We start from the raw sequence: 16,786 nt of genomic DNA on the forward strand, positions 1-16,786 counted from the left end.
GGGACGAATAAGCAGGCTTTTATGGATTGGTGTGTTGATCAAAAGTCAGAGTGAATGTTTGCTTAGGCGGGCGTGGTACTCCTCTCCACCGTCGGTTCTGGGCAAGCTGTATGAATTCTACATGCCTATGCTGGGGGACTGGTTTCTCCATATGACGACCATGTAGGCTTCCCACAAAGTCTCATTCATTTTTATTGACTCGAAGTGACTGCAAGTCGGGAGCTCTGGCCGCAGCGCCACCGTTGATGTGCCACATTATTTCACGGGGTGTGCAGATTTCGACAGTGGCAGGAAATAAAATAAAAATCCGTTTCCCTTCAAATGTCACGAGCTTAAATTTTGCTCGAGTGTTAAGAAGCAAAAATAAATAAGTAAATGTCATGACATTTCAGGCGAATGTTGTAAAACGAAGGGCAAAGCCCATATCAAAAGAGTTGGTGACCCATGTCCAAATGACGACTGGATGTTGCGCATTCACAGTGAAGTTCCTGAGTCAGGTGGACATTCCACATTCCAATATCAGGGACCAATCTCTAGACAGAAAACAAGAACTGGTAACTTCTCACAGAGAGGGTATATGCTGTTGAAGAACATTCATAATTAAGGTTTTTGGGTTAGATCGCGTTATTTATAAATAACGCGATCTAACCCAAAAACCTTAATTATTTATAATTAACGCGACCTAACCCAAAAAACATTATTATGAATAATATTGGTCACGAAAGCCTACATGTTACACTTTTGAAGAACTTGTTAACATCATAGAGTATACAGCACATATACATGAACACACGTGCTCTTCATGCATAAAAAAGAGGCAGTCAAATTGCCTGAAATTATTGTTTTTTTTAAGTACACGGACTCTCAACCATATTGATTTACTTTTGCTGTAACAGCCCTAGGCAGCCATGCACCTATTCCATGATGTGATTAGCACAACAGATGTGACTTCAGAAGAAGCATATCACTGGTTGTATGACTTTTATTAATGTCAAAACCTTTTGATTACGTCTAGTTTAGATTTATACACACTCACACATATGCATGAATGCATACACACATGCGCACACACGTAATCATACTTCGTTTTTTAAAGCACAAATACTCAAGGTAAATTATGCCTTCCAAGATTTTCTCCTGACCCTCACGATATTTGATATGGGCCATTATCAGCGGTTATGTATACAGTAATTTCATTTTGTTCAGGCTGTGGTATTGAGCCTGCCACCCTATATGGGACTTCTACGTGAATGATTACTCCAGAGTCCCATCTGGTTTTACCCTACACGGTTGCAATTTGCAGCCCGAGTGGGCTACAGATGGGCCATGTGGACTCGCGCATTAAAACAAAAACACGGACAATTTTGCCTAAAAATTACACGCCATGCATTCTTGTCCTCAAAATATTGCCTTCGTGTTTTTAATGAACACTGAGCTGTGGTTTAATTTAGAAAAAAACAAGTTGTTTGGGTTCGGTTTGTGAAATATTAAAACGACGCCTGTTTTAATTAAATGTGTACAGATGCTTACCATGTTGTTGTTTTTTGCCAGGGCTATCAAGTCCGATAGATCAGTCATCCTGATCAATTTCTGCTTCTCCATAATTGCTTCCAACATTCTTATTGTTGTGGGGCAAACACAGATGCAAAACAAGGTAAATAACACTAAATCTCTAATTGCATGACAGTATAACTTAATGTGCATAACTCGGATGTATTATTTCAGCATTTAGAAACGCATTTCAATATGCACATTAGCACGAATATATCTGTCAATGTGCGATGAAACCCTCGTGTTTCAAATATCAATTTTAGCTAATGAGCTTTTAGAGGGCACGTGGAGTGCTCCTTGTTTTGGTATTGCGTCAGCTTTCTTGTACACCAGAAAAAAATCTATTGCATTTACGTGCTGTGATTTAAATTGCAGGCGTAGGTGGCTTGGTAATTATATTCTGGTGATCCAGTGATCAATTTCGGCATCTGTTCATCGTCAAGCACCTCTTATTAGGACACTCAATGTGAAATGGTCACATGCAACTGCAAGCATAGACAACGAATTGTTACAGACATCGCCCATGGCACTCACCCACTTGTGTGCCAGCAGCACTTTCTTCTAAGTGCCTGTGAATGCGTGTTCCTTTGTCCTTGTGTCCTTATAAATTTAAACAAAGCAAAAAAGACACGCATGTGAGGCTACTTGCTCACTCTTTTCAACCCACGATACAAAATTGGGTCACGAATCCACCAGCATACTGTGTGCAGGTCTCTCAATGAACAGATGTCTCTGTCCATTCTTCAACAAGCTTCGTGGCAGTGTGTTGGTGGCCCTGGGTCAGCAGCAGAAATTCCACATTCCTATGACAGGGGCCAGTCACTAAAGCCACTGTTGAATTCCCACAAAGTGATACTGATTTTAATACACCCAGAGGGACAGGATTCGAACTCGCAGCTTTGCGAGTGGTGATTAATCTGCAGCATCACTCGGCCATGTTCATGATAATGTACTGGATTTAAAGCCCATTGTACATTATGCAAGAAATTTTTTTTTTATAAACATATAAATCCTGGAACATGCCTGCAGGTGTAAGAGTCTGCATATATGGACAAAACTTTAATGCGTCCCTGTAAACAAGCGTTTTTTAGGTTTAACACTGCACTTAAAAAGCAGGGAGATGTGGTAAAATTCCTTCGCCAGGCCAAAGGATAAGAATTATTTTGGCGTCAGGAAATTTACAACAAATATCCTCTCAGGCACTCAACCGTTGCTGCACTCATAATGGCCACGGTTTTCTCTTGAAATTGGCCATTTTGGAAGAGGCAAAGACAATGTGTGCTGGTCTCATCATGTGCATCACGGCCCATTGTGACGGGCATTCACAGCAAACGATATCTTTACAAGAATGCCCTGACTTTAGTTATTTTGGCCAGATTATTTCGTCAGTGAGCCCAGCGTAGTAAAAATTAAGTCATGGCTTTCCATCTACAGCTGCCATAACCTCGGCCAGCCTGCCGCATGCGTGTGTGCTCGTGAGTGTGTGCATAAGGGCGTGTATGCACTATGAACCTGGTAACCTGGGTTCAATCCCCAACCATGCCTAACATCAGTGGTGAATATATGTGAATCCGTCCTGGGACCACCTATGTCAACTCACTCATATATGAGTATATATATGAGTATCTGGTGCGTTTAGCACCAGGTACTCAGCAATAGAAAAACAAAGGTGTGGCCAGTTGCGATGATAACCATAATAATCCTCCCATTTGCTGTGCCAGCCTTAATATTGCTCAATAGTAGCACTTGTCTCAACAGTCTGTGAAAGACTACCCAGGGGATCTTTATATGTTTTGTTTGTTTCCTGTATGTATGTATGTATGCGCGTATCTTTTCATGCAAGCATGTGCGTGTTTGTGAGCAAACACATGCGTGCTTGTGCACCTGCGTCCTTCATGTGTGCGCTTGGTTGTGCATGCATGCGTGCGTGCGTGTTAGTGCGTGCAACGCTGAGACAGACGGAGAGAGACAGATTATGCCTGAGCTCCCAGAGTGGCGCTGAGGTCAAGACCAAAAAAAAGAAAAACACAAAATGGCTGCATGCCTCAGAACAGAGAGCACTTACACGGACAGAGTGAGAGATGAGCGAGGGAGAGAATAGAGGGGCGATGAAAGTGCTGCCTCAGCTGCCCTGCGTGTCCTTTCCGACAGGTAGCCTGTGCCATCATCGCCGGGCTCCTGCATTTCTTCTTCTTGGCCTCGTTCTGCTGGGTGCTGACCGAGGCATGGCAGTCCTACATGGCCGTCATCGGCCGTCTTCGGCACAAGATCGTCCGCAAACGCTTTCTCTGCCTCGGCTGGGGTACGGTGTGGTCAGGCCTCCATCCAGCAGTGGATTGAGAAAGGCCTCTTGGTTATTTTCATCTTACCGTATAAAGATGTATATATGTATATATAGCGCCTTTGTCCGAGGTGTATATATGTATATATATGTATATATAGCGCCTTTGTCCGAGGTGCCTCACAATGATTATAAAATAGTACGTTTGATGATAGTGGTTAAAATAAAGTGTGGTGTTATTAAAATTGGTGGTGGTGTAGCTCTACAGTAAGGAGGACAGGTAGGTGTGGGTAAGGAGGGGTATGAGTAGTATTTGGGGTAGTGACAGGGGTTGGGGTAGTGATTGGGGTAGTGATAGGGGTTGGGGTAGTGACGGATTGGGGTAGTGATTTGAGTAGAGGAAGTGATAGGGGTTGGACTGGTGATAAGGTAGTCATGTGGATGATAGTTGTTGGGGTCGGCCTGGTTGTATTTGGTGGGTGGGGGCAGGGAGTAGTAGGATTTGCAAGGGAGAAGAGTGTGTGGTTATTTTAAGGGAGGAACGGAAGCAGGTCAGTGAAGACGATTGTTTAATATTACCGTTATCACAGGCTGATCCATTGATAGATACCACACTGATATCTCATGAGCCCGGGCTTGTGCAGTAGTACCTGATTGGATGCAAGAGCTGTCTGTGAGTTGGACCGGCCCCAGTAGAATAATTGTGAGGCCCTCGGAAACCTGTCAACCCATACAGGGGAATTGAGTAAAAACAAATGTAGATTTTTGTTGTTTCTCCTTTGTGATGGGACTTTGTAGGATGAACGTTGAGATTTATTATAAGGTCACGGGGTGACCAATAAGTTTTGAATTGGTCTGTAATAAGGGGTTGACAGGTATGCCCCCACATCGACCGACACAATCCCCCCCCCCACCCATGGCTTGATTTCATTCGGTGGGGTGGTATGAAAAGCCACGTGTGTGTGTGCTCGCGACAAAACTGCGGGATATCAATGACCTCAGCTAACGCATCATTGATTTGTTGTGAGCAAAATTGTGCCGACTATGTATTATGAAGTGTGTCATGAGAGCGTTATAATATTTAGAAAGTCTACTGAGGTTGGTGGAGACGTGCAAGAGTCTTGGGCATGAAATAATGCATCCTCTTTAATTGCTCCCCATTATTTTAGTGGAGTATCATGAATCACGTTATATATATATGTTTTATTACAGAAACATACACACACTTTCGTGAGAATATGTATCACTGCTCATGGCACCTGCATAAACATTGTGTGAGAATTCATTATTTTACAATTTATTCAAAATATTTGCTAATTATCTGTCAATGTTACATTTCGGCTAATGGACTAAACCAACTTGAATAAATTAAACAACAAATTATAAATTATGTAAGCTACACAGTAAAACCTGGACAAAGGAGAATTGATTCTTGAATTAAATCATGACCCCAAATCCTGACGATTCATTAAATTGCTTTATACTTAATATCACAGCTTAATTTTTCATTAAATATGTTCTGGGGCCCCCAGATCATAAGACCCTAGACATTACCCTTCCTCGTACAAGGGGTTGGCAAGAAAACACTTTCTGGAGCTCAAGCCCAGAGAGCTCATGTTTAAATTAAACCCTGATTAGTGTACATACATTTATGCATTTATGTAAGACATGAACATAGAGACTGAATTGACATAGAAATCAATGCTTCTTCTTTCATATCCTTGACCTTGGTAATGATGTTTTTTGCTGTCTATTCCCCTTGAAATGCAACGCACTTGATCAATCGGTGATCCCCACCCAGGATCACTTTTTGTCTCACTCCCTGAAACCACTTGGTCATGGCCACACTTTGGTGCATTATCCACAGAATAATCCCTTTCCACGCAGTCCATTCGTTAGCCATTGTAAATACATAGAAGTCCCTGGGAATGAGATCTGCGAGTGTATGGGCTTTCTCCAGATTTCTCTGGATGTTATATAAATGAGAAAAATTCCGTGACAAAATAAACAAAGGTTGATTTCAAACATATATTAAAAGTGCAAATAAATATATTACTATGGCATTTCATAATACGGTATTTATTTGTACATGTGTATTGACTCAACATGTCTATGTATGTATGTTGAACTTATTTTGCACCGTACGTGGTCAAACGTGCTAATCCTTGTAGCGCCAGGTTTTGGCGGTGGTGGTGGGGGGGTGGCTGAAACAGCAGCCTGCGGAGAATGCTCCCTCCTATACAGGTGACACTGATATTCCCCATCAACAACCAAGGCTCGCTCGCTTCTTTGTATCCTGTATTATTTTATATTTATCGAGCGCCTTCACTCACGGTGCTTGACATAATTGAAAGAGAAAAAAAAACTGTGACAGATTCAAATGATTTAGATGGCAGGAGTGTGCAAGGATTGAGGAATAAGTGACTGCGATAGAGATCAAAAAGGGTAGGGAATGGACAGGAAGCAGCAATCATCGCCCCCTACTGGAAGACTAATGCCTGCTTGCAAGCCAGGTGCTGAGTAACTTTGTGCCACACAGGAACAGCTGCCACTTGGGGTGCCGATTCATATGTTCGTGATGTAAGTTACTTATCGCATGTAACCACTGAAATGTCTCCGGCGTATGAAAAATATATTATTGTTACGGACAAAGCCAAGGCAACGTGAGTATATTGATGATCAAACGATCCTCCGCCAATGATGGAAGTCCCACAGTCTGAAGGTAGTGGCCAGCTTTACCCATAGGTTATGACAGCTAAAGTCCACCAATCTCTCAGACATTTTCTCTCACTCTAAACCATATTCTTCTTCATTCAAGGCGATCGATTTGCCTCAAAGATCAAGATATTATTTTATTTGTGCAGCAGGAAAGGCTCCTGTTATGTTCGCTCATCCTGTTAGTTACAGTGTCAGATTTATACAGAAGAAACACGTCGTTTACCATACATATCTGTCATCCGTTTAATAACATGCAACTATGCACGTGCTTCTGTATGTTTCTAACAAAAGCTGCTATGCCTATTTGCTTTCACAAACTAATACGGTACTTTTTTTAAAAATAGTCCTATATGTGATGCAACATATAAATCGTAAATATGTAATCTCCCCAAACCAATTTGAGGAAAATGACGTGAGTATATGCATGTGTGCCACAGTTGAATATGCCACTAATGGCGTTTATTTTTAATCCGAAACAATTATTCCCCTTTACACTCAATCACAGCATCTGCTGAACATACTTTATCTGGGGGATACTGCAGCCTACGGACATTTTCAACATTGCTCAGCTTATCAGCTTTTTTTAATGCAGTGTTTGCAGCAATTGCCTGGTGTAAATTGAATGTGAATTAATCAGAACCCCACTCAGCCCTGGAACGTGAAGTTGCCTCATCATTTAGCCGTACTGGCCGTATATACTTCACTGTTATTTGCAGACGTGTCCGAGACTAACAGCCTTCTGCAAACTTGAATCTCTTTTAGCTCCTACCATGTCTGTGTGCCGCGGTGGCGAGATGTTGTCTCCCTCGCCTAGTATGCAAGAGTGTGGATTTTTCTCCCGGTCTCCTTTTTTCCCTCCAAATTTAGAAACATCCATGTAGAGTATTTTGATGCTGTAAATTTTCACATGGTAAGCCACTGCGCTGAGCTATCATTTGTAACCAAGCTTCTTCTGAAAAAGGGATGTATAGCTCAGTGAGCTCTACCTGGTAATTTCATATATATAATTTTGATTTTATGCTTTCGTGACTACAGGAATCCATACTCTTTGGTTCTTTCGGTAAAGTCACGTAGGTATAAAATAAAATAAAATAGATCACGACGTTCCGGGCGCAACACAAGCGCCCGAAACGTCGTGATCTATTTTATTCATATATATAGTTTATTAAGTGCATATGTGCGTGCAGCATTAGTTGTAATTTAATAGGAGAGGGCACTTGGCTTTTCAGCCACAATAATTAGAATCAGTCAGACTCTGTATTGAGACTGGAATAATCCGATGACCTATGAAGCTCTTGTTCACAGATTTCCGGTAGGTAAAGTTGTCATCTCACACGTGTACGTGGCATGTGTACAAAAGTAGTCGTCATGCCGTGGAACATTGCTTGGCTTTAAGCTTGTAAGCACTCAATGTCCAAATGGACATTTGTAAAATTAATTCGTCCCCTTTTGTGACACTGTCGGTTATTAATGTTTCCAGGTCCAGCGCAATGTTTGAAGAATGTGTACCCAGCTCACGGAGAGCATAGCGATGTCAAACTCAAGTGAACTGCAACACTGTGTACCGTGGGAGGAGATTATCTTCACAGCTTGACCGCTGCTCCAAATATTAAACGGGGACGCAGCACGGCAACCGACCAATGCCTGCAATGGCATATAACTCTCATCAACATTTAGATTTAGTCACAGTATAATTTTTTTATGAATGCTGAGGAATCTATTTTATTAATTCTGCAGAGATAACCGTTCATAATATTACATACAAATACACTATGTAACACACTTTTTGTGCATGAGTAGTAAGTGTTATTTCGTAACTGCTTATGCCTAAAAAGTATAGAAATTTTATATTATTCCCCACAAACTTTGCTTTTGTGGATGAATTTGTGTGTTTTGGATGAATTTGTGTCTTTTCGTTCACATATAAAAAAAATCTACTAAAGCAGTACAAAAATTTTAACAAAATATTTGGAAGTGAGTAGTTTTTCGAGATTTACGATTATACTGTAAATCACTTTCACGAATCAGCCCCCAAATGTAATCTCCCATCATGTTCTCGTTATAATGTCCTTGGTAGCGGCATTCAAAGGACCAATATATCCTGGTGGAAGCGCTCGCCTTGCTCCTCCGAGTACGCTCCCATGTTTTCCTTGAATTTATCAAGATGAGCATCCAGGATATAGACTTTGAGGGACATCCTACAGCCCATTGTGCCATAGTTCTTCACCAGATTCTCAACCAGCTCCACGTAGTTTTCGACCATGTTATTGCCCAGGAAGCCACTAACCACTGCGACAAGGCTGTTCCAAGCCGCTTTATCCTTCCTAGTGAGCTTCGTGGGGAATTAATTGCACTTCAGGATATTCTTTATCTGTGGTCAGACGAAGACAGTGGCTTTGACCTTTGCCTCAGACAGCTTAGGGAATAAGTCTTGAAGGTACTTGAAGGCTGCTGACTCCTTATCTACAGCTCTAAAATAAGGCCCAATTTGATGTGCAGTGGTGGCATCAGCACCTTCTGGGGGTCCACCAGTGGCTCCCACTTGACGTTGTTCCTCCCCACAGAGAACTCGGTCCGCTATCGCCAGTCCCACCTGTGGTAGTGCACCTTGGTGTCCCTGCTGTCCCAAAGGCAAAGATAGCAGGGAAACTTGGTAAAACCGCCTTGGAGACCCATCAGGAATGCCACCATTTTGAAGTCTCCGATGACCTCCCAGCCGTACTCATCATACTTCAAGACGTCAGGCAAGGTCTTGATGCTGTTGTAATCCTCTTTGAGGTGCGCCGAGTGAGCCAGGGGAAGAGATGGGTACTTGTTACCATTATAGAACAGCACGGCTTTGAGGCTCCTGGATGAGCTGTCAATGAAGAGGCGCCACTCATTCTGGTTACAGGCGATTTCGATTGCCTCGAACAAACTGGTCACATTTTGGCAGAAGCAGAGCCCATCTTGACGTGTGAAGAAGCTGCAAAAAGGTTGGTGATGCTTCCTCTGATCTGCGACTTGCACACTTTCATCCAACAAGTTCTGATGTTTGAGCCTGGACGTCAAAAGCTCGGCATTGGACTTGGTGAGATCAAGATCTCTGATCAATATATCCTGGTGGAAGCGCTCGCCTTGCTCCTCCGAGTACGCTCCCATGTTTTCCTTGAATTTATCAAGATGAGCATCCAGGATATAGACTTTGAGGGACATCCTACAGCCCATTGTGCCATAGTTCTTCACCAGATTCTCAACCAGCTCCACGTAGTTTTCGACCATGTGATTGCCCAGGAAGCCACTAACCACTGCGACAAGGCTGTTCCAAGCCGCTTTATCCTTCCTAGTGAGCTTCGTGGGGAATTAATTGCACTTCAGGATATTCTTTATCTGTGGTCAGACGAAGACAGTGGCTTTGACCTTTGCCTCAGACAGCTTAGGGAATAAGTCTTGAAGGTACTTGAAGGCTGCTGACTCCTTATCTACAGCTCTAAAATAAGGCCCAATTTGATGTGCAGTGGTGGCATCAGCACCTTCTGGGGGTCCACCAGTGGCTCCCACTTGACGTTGTTCCTCCCCACAGAGAACTCGGTCCGCTATCGCCAGTCCCACCTGTGGTAGTGCACCTTGGTGTCCCTGCTGTCCCAAAGGCAAAGATAGCAGGGAAACTTGGTAAAACCGCCTTGGAGACCCATCAGGAATGCCACCATTTTGAAGTCTCCGATGACCTCCCAGCCGTACTCATCATACTTCAAGACGTCAGGCAAGGTCTTGATGCTGTTGTAATCCTCTTTGAGGTGCGCCGAGTGAGCCAGGGGAAGAGATGGGTACTTGTTACCATTATAGAACAGCACGGCTTTGAGGCTCCTGGATGAGCTGTCAATGAAGAGGCGCCACTCATTCTGGTTACAGGCGATTTCGATTGCCTCGAACAAACTGGTCACATTTTGGCAGAAGCAGAGCCCATCTTGACGTGTGAAGAAGCTGCAAAAAGGTTGGTGATGCTTCCTCTGATCTGCGACTTGCACACTTTCATCCAACAAGTTCTGATGTTTGAGCCTGGACGTCAAAAGCTCGGCATTGGACTTGGTGAGATCAAGATCTCTGATCAAGTCGTTGAGGTCTTTTTGGTTGGGATAGTATGGGTTTCTCTCCTCGGCTCCACCTTCTGAAATTGTCATCTGGATCTACAACGTCTTTCTCTCTCTCTGACTTGCTGCTCTCTTCGAAAGATGTCTGCTCTCTCTCCGGAGGAGTGGGTACATGGAGTTCACGGCAATGTGGCACCAGGGTGATGGATGAAGGAAGGTCCGGATGCGTGATAGCAGGTGCATTCTTACCAGTCCGACGTTTGGAAGGGTCCACCACGCAGAAGTAGCAGTTGCTTGAGTGGTCAGTAGGATCCCACCAAATTCTTGGGATAGCGAACTTCATGGCTCTCTTTTCCCCTCTCTACCATCCTACAAAAATACATTTATTTCACCCATGACTAATGTGTAAGAGATTCTCGCAACATTTTTCATACATGATATATATATATATTTTTTTCAATAACATTGAAAATTGTTAAACATTTTAAAATGAAAACTTTTACAATTTTTAAATATTTTAACACATTTTTAAAATAAAGTTCCGAGCAACAATTGTCCATCTTACCTTCCAGAGTTTTTTTTGCATTGCTCGCAGGTGAAATAAGATGCCCATGGTTTGTCTGGATCCCTGACAGGCATGCCGAAATATGCCTTGTAGGCCTCACACATCTTAGCAGATGCTTCCATAGAGTACTTTTTCGCTCTTGTCTTCATAAATTGGCCGTAGACATAGCAAAATGCGTCTGCCGGATGCTTGCAGCCTTTTGATGCCATCTCAGAAAAATGCAGATATGTATCCACTTAGGCAGCTAGAACTAAACTGAACTGGTGGGCTTAAGGCCCCTGTATTTATACTCCTAATTATATGACTGGAAAGTTTCAGAATGTTCTAGAAGTTACTCCAAGTTTACTCGGCACTGAATCTATCTGGAATGTTCTGGAAAATAGAAATAAAATAAAAATATCAATGTCTTGGTCACAAAAGCAAAGTTTGTGGGGAATAATAGTCATTTTCTGTACTTTTGAGGCATAAGCAATTAGGAAATAACACTTACTACCCAGGATTTTTTTAAATTGTTACACAGATATATTAAACAAAAAAGTTGACGTGCCTCCATGTTCAAACGAGCATTGCGGGGTGATTATTGCATTGTTGGTGGTCATGACCAGTAATGGAAACTCCACATTCCTCTGGTAGTGGCCAGTCTATTTATAAAACAACCCTGTATACTACAGCACTCACAATTAACATATTTTTTCATGGTTTTGCAGGACTTCCAGCACTGGTGGTGGCAATATCGATTGGCTTCACCAAGGCCAAAGGTTACGGTACAGCCTCTTAGTAAGTCACGGCCTTCAGCCAAGGGCTTTACATTCTCTATCCCACTATTAAAATGCAAAGGCCATATAACCACACTGCATTGCCATTCCATATGGGATGTGCATAGACGCTAAATTATATTCAGAAATGAATGCACACAAGGAGATTTTCTTTAGCATTGTTCAAATAGAAATGCCACCGTCACACACATGCATCGGAGTAAATATTTAAATAGTACACATAGGTAGCAGAACATTTTTTGAATCTTCCTTATGAGATTACAGAGTACGCATTACCACCATGAAACCATATACATCATGCTTTATCAAACCATAAAACTAACTCTGCGACAATAATAACAGTAGCTGGAAAGATTTCAAAAATCAGACAGACAGGGAAAGTCACATGGAGAGCATGTGGTAAAGAGTTACTGCATAATGCATGACGGACTGTATCATGTTACATGCAATGTGTATGAATACAAATGTCATTTGTTCAAAGGTCAAGGTGTTTCCTCAAGGGGCAGTGTTCATGTCGCTAGTGGCCAAAGGGGTCAAGTCAGTGGCAGATGCTCCATATTTCTATAGCAGGGACAATCTTTGCAATAAGGCAACTACTACTACATAACATATTCTGAAAATACTTCTCATCTCTTGTCGTTAAAATGGATTTTCATACTGAAAGTATTTAATTTTCAATTATTGCTGAGTACAATGAAAAATATAGTCCATCCAAAAGTGCACTGTGGCAGTACTTGACTCACAAGTAAGTGAGTTACAATACTAGGCTATATTTATTGCCATTGTCTTGGACAGTGTTGTGACATGCAGTATTACACGAACAATGATGTCATTACTCTTTGGTTCTTTATATTAGTCTGCGTTTAACCCCCCCACCCCCAGCCAGGGAAGTCAAACAGACCTCCACTCACCCTAGTAATGTGGAGTTTTCACCACCAGCTCAGGGCTGCCCACAAGAATGAGTAGTATTCTTTGGTTCTTTCGGCAAAGTCACGTAGATAGAAAAATAAAAATAAAATCAAAATAATATAAAACTAAAAAAACATTAATGTAGACTGTAGCTTGGTTGTTAACCTCGGTGAGTGTACATTATAAACTGCCAGTACACTCACCCAGCTTAATAACCATTACTACAGTCTACACTATAGACTGCTAGTACACTCTCCAAACTTACTAACCAGGCTACAGTCTACATTATAGACTGCCAGTACACTCACTCCAATTAAGAACCAGGCTACAGTCTACATTAAATGGTGATTTCTTTAAAAATCATTTTACTCACTTTATTTTTCTATCTACGTGACTTTACCGAAAGAACCAAAGAATATGAATTCCTGCAGTCACGAAAGTTTGAAGTCATGAATGAGTAGGCCTAATAGTGAATGTCTGAATGATGCTCAAGTTAGAATGGGGTCACACTTTGACTGTATGCCTCTTTGACCTCATGATCCGTCATCTGTTTATTCATTGATATTTGTTTTTTTCTCCCCTAAGCTGCTGGTTGTCTTTGGAAGGTGGCCTCCTGTACGCATTTGTTGGCCCTGCAGCAATGGTTGTTCTGGTAAAGAGACATACGAGTGATCTGCAAGTCACATTCATAACAGTCACTTTATTTTCAAATGATTAATTCAGAAACCTTCACGATACAATTCCGTCGTATAATCTGCATGTGAAACATTACCTATTTTTTTCATACTTGTGTAGTGAGTCACTTCTGAGACCCGGATAGTAAGAGGCAACACACGTTGATTCTACACCTTTGAACACTGTTCACACTTGAGATAACTATACATTAGTTAGAACAGCCGGCACGTTGTCGACCCACAACGCCGGAGACGAAGATGAAGACGTAGCACCTTGGGTTCCATTCCACCGACAGACAGCCCTTATCCAGGCTCGAGACTTCCTTTTTATGCCCCCTGGCGTGGCCTGGCTCCGCCCTCAGCCACACCCCCTTCTGGCACCTACCAGAAGGTTCTGGGCCACCTTCCACGTGTCCCCTGCCTGGCTCCGCCCTTGGCTACGCCCCCTTCTGGAACCCACCAGAAGGTTCTGGGCTATACCTCACGTGTCCCCTCGGTCACCTTTCCCCACATCCTTGACCCCAGCCGATCACGTGTTCCACCAACCGGCCGGGGTGCCCCGTCCTCATATGCCCCCTTCTGCCAGCAGCCAACGCCACACACCATAGTGAGCCACTTCGTGGCATTGCATGCTCTGCTGGCAGAACGGCTGCTACACCCCGCTCTGCCGGCAGGTCGGCCGTTACGCCCACATGTCCTGTCTCTGTCAGTAAGTAACCAGCGCTGCGCTACGCGCTGTAGTGACCCATTCTATGTCTATGTCACTGCACTTGTTTCAATGCCATATCCTCTCTAACCACCTTCCTCCCTTTGAATCCAACAGGTTAACATGGTCATTGGGATTTTGGTCTTTAACAAGCTTGTGTCCAAAGAAGGAATACCGGACAAGAGGCTGAAGCACAGGGCTGGGTGGGTTATGCATAGATATGCATGCAGTGTGAAAATGCATGTCCCTTTGGTATACATGTCGGACGTCCGCATGCGTATTACACACACATTTTATACTTTGTTTAACCCCATGCATGCAAACGTATAATTGTATATACCAGATCAATCATTTTTCGTTTTTTGAATTTGCAGTCATTTAAACGTGCCTCGGCTGACCGTGTGTGCTGCATAATGCATAGCTGTAATCAGCCGACGAGTGACAAGCGAATGTGGAAATCTGCACAGCGATTGGAATGCTTCCAAACACAATCTGCCACGTGTGTGGAGTCGCGCGGCACTCACATTTCTGCGGGGCATCTCCTCTAACGATATCATCTGCCGACTGATTACAGAGATACTTAGTAGCCCCTTCGTTTCCATGTGGGCAGGCCTTGTTAATAATTTCTTTGCAACCCCCCCAAAAGTGGCTTGCGCACGAACCTGTGTTTGCATTGAGGCAATGTCTGCTACGGCAACCGTTGTCATGACTCCGCGTGAGTCACAGCATTTCCTTTATTTAGAAGCAGGTGACAGCCCATTGAGATTCATGATCTATTTTACAAGAGCGGGCCAGATGAGTGTTCTGGATCATTATTATTCATTATTAGTCATTATCAATAATTTATCGACGTGGGATTTTCACATTTGCCATTTGGACCATGACGACTGTATTTAATGCCATCATGCGGTCATTAATATCCAATTAACAGTGGCGAGCTTGGTTAATACCCAATATTTCTGATGGTGCAGTGATGGGATCCAAACCAATGAACCCGTGCAAACTGCCTACAAGCAACATTAACCACCTTGATGTTTTGGCTGTGGTCTACAAGCTCAAATCAGTACAACTCACACCACCCTTGTCATTAATACTTTTTTTTATATCATCAGCATTTGCGGTGGAATAACATTTTTGGGCAATGACCGCTCTTAAGAGCAGAAAGTGGGTGGATGTGTTGACTGGCGTATAACATGAACGCCATCTGCCTCGATTGAGCCAAACGGAATAACTATTTTCACGTTGCGCTGAAAGTCTGCCATTATGCTGTGAAATAAGATTATCTCGCTCTGCCGCTGCATTGCAGCAGAAGAGCGATTCAAATGTTGGCAATGGCCAGGCCCCCCCATGTGTAAACGAATATACTTGTGTCTGTCTGGTTTGGCTGCTCAACATGTTCTGCGTTGGTTTTGCATTTGTTTACAGTCCCATGACTCTGCCTCAAAATGGTTTGACACTTAAATGCTCCAAGTGTGGCGTTGTGTCTGCGTCTGCCTTGTCGACTTCAACTGCCAGCAACGCCATGTTCGTGACCTTGCATTTATGTCATTTCTGTTTTTTGTCATTTTGTATTTTACGCTTTTATCAGTTGCATGCCTTTAAGTTTTTTTATATGTATATATGTATGTAAACGAGAAATGTTGTTCTCAATCGTTTTGTCCAGCTTTCTAGAGTCACGTGTTTGTAACCCAGAAAAAAGTCAAGTACACCACATTAATATCGGACAACATAATCCTTGCCCCAAGTTGAAAACGCATACTGTAGATAAATTATCAGACACTAGTATATCTGGGTATAATATAATTAATAACTGGTTAGTGTTGTGTCTAGAGTGCATGGCTATTGGAAGGTTTCGACTTAAAGCTTTCGTGACTACAGGGATTCATTTAAGCCTCCTATACTTGCTTAACGACCAAATCACTTAAGGACCGGTTTCGTGGAACCAATTCCTGTCTTCTTGGTTATTTCGGTAAAGTCACGTAGAAGGGAAATAATAAAATAATACAAATAAAACATAATAAAATACAATTCTCACGACGGCGTCTGAAGGACGCTGTTTTTTCCGACAGACCTGTTCTTCACCTGAGGACGGCTGCTTGCATTGTGGCCGAAACGTCGTGAGAATTTTTATTTTTTATGTTTTATTTTTTATTATTTTATTATTTCCCTTTAGCAATGTGCGAGCATGCAAATTAATTATCGTATCATCTCAATGCACGAGCGTATGTACATGTGCAGTATGCGTATGCATACGATCAAGGTAAACTTTACTGACTGGCTTATCGTAGGCAGTTGTAGAGCTGTCTCGGCACGCGTGCACAATAGTGAATTTCAATATTAAACAGCCTCATTAAACACACACTGACCTGCAAAGCATTGTGGCTGGTACGTGTACAGACTGATAATAGTAATCATGCAAACGATAAGGCTAAACAAAGATCCAGTACGTTTGTATAGGGCCTTGTTTATTAACCTCAAGTTCATATTTTGTATGCCAGTCTCCCTCAATTCACATGTGATTTAGCCCGAGGGTTTT

The 16,786-nt window shown here is 42.6% G+C and overlaps 1 protein-coding gene across 9 annotated transcripts in view; it reads left to right on the forward strand.

Moving 5' to 3' along the window:
• LOC144935839 (adhesion G protein-coupled receptor B1-like) overlaps window positions 1–16,786 on the forward strand; it is a 136,578-nt gene that overhangs the window by 105,564 nt on the left and 14,228 nt on the right. For all 9 annotated transcript variants that reach the window (XM_078862636.1, XM_078862640.1, XM_078862642.1 and 6 more), the window contains exons 20-24: window positions 1,552–1,654; window positions 3,703–3,853; window positions 11,893–11,962; window positions 13,456–13,522; window positions 14,368–14,453. In XM_078862636.1, coding sequence (XP_078718762.1) covers window positions 1,552–1,654; window positions 3,703–3,853; window positions 11,893–11,962; window positions 13,456–13,522; window positions 14,368–14,453 — 477 coding nt within the window. The remainder of the gene's footprint in view (window positions 1–1,551; window positions 1,655–3,702; window positions 3,854–11,892; window positions 11,963–13,455; window positions 13,523–14,367; window positions 14,454–16,786) is intronic.

This window comes from Lampetra fluviatilis, chromosome 14 (assembly GCF_964198595.1).
Source record: "Lampetra fluviatilis chromosome 14, kcLamFluv1.1, whole genome shotgun sequence".
Taxonomy (NCBI): Eukaryota; Metazoa; Chordata; class Hyperoartia; order Petromyzontiformes; family Petromyzontidae; genus Lampetra; species Lampetra fluviatilis.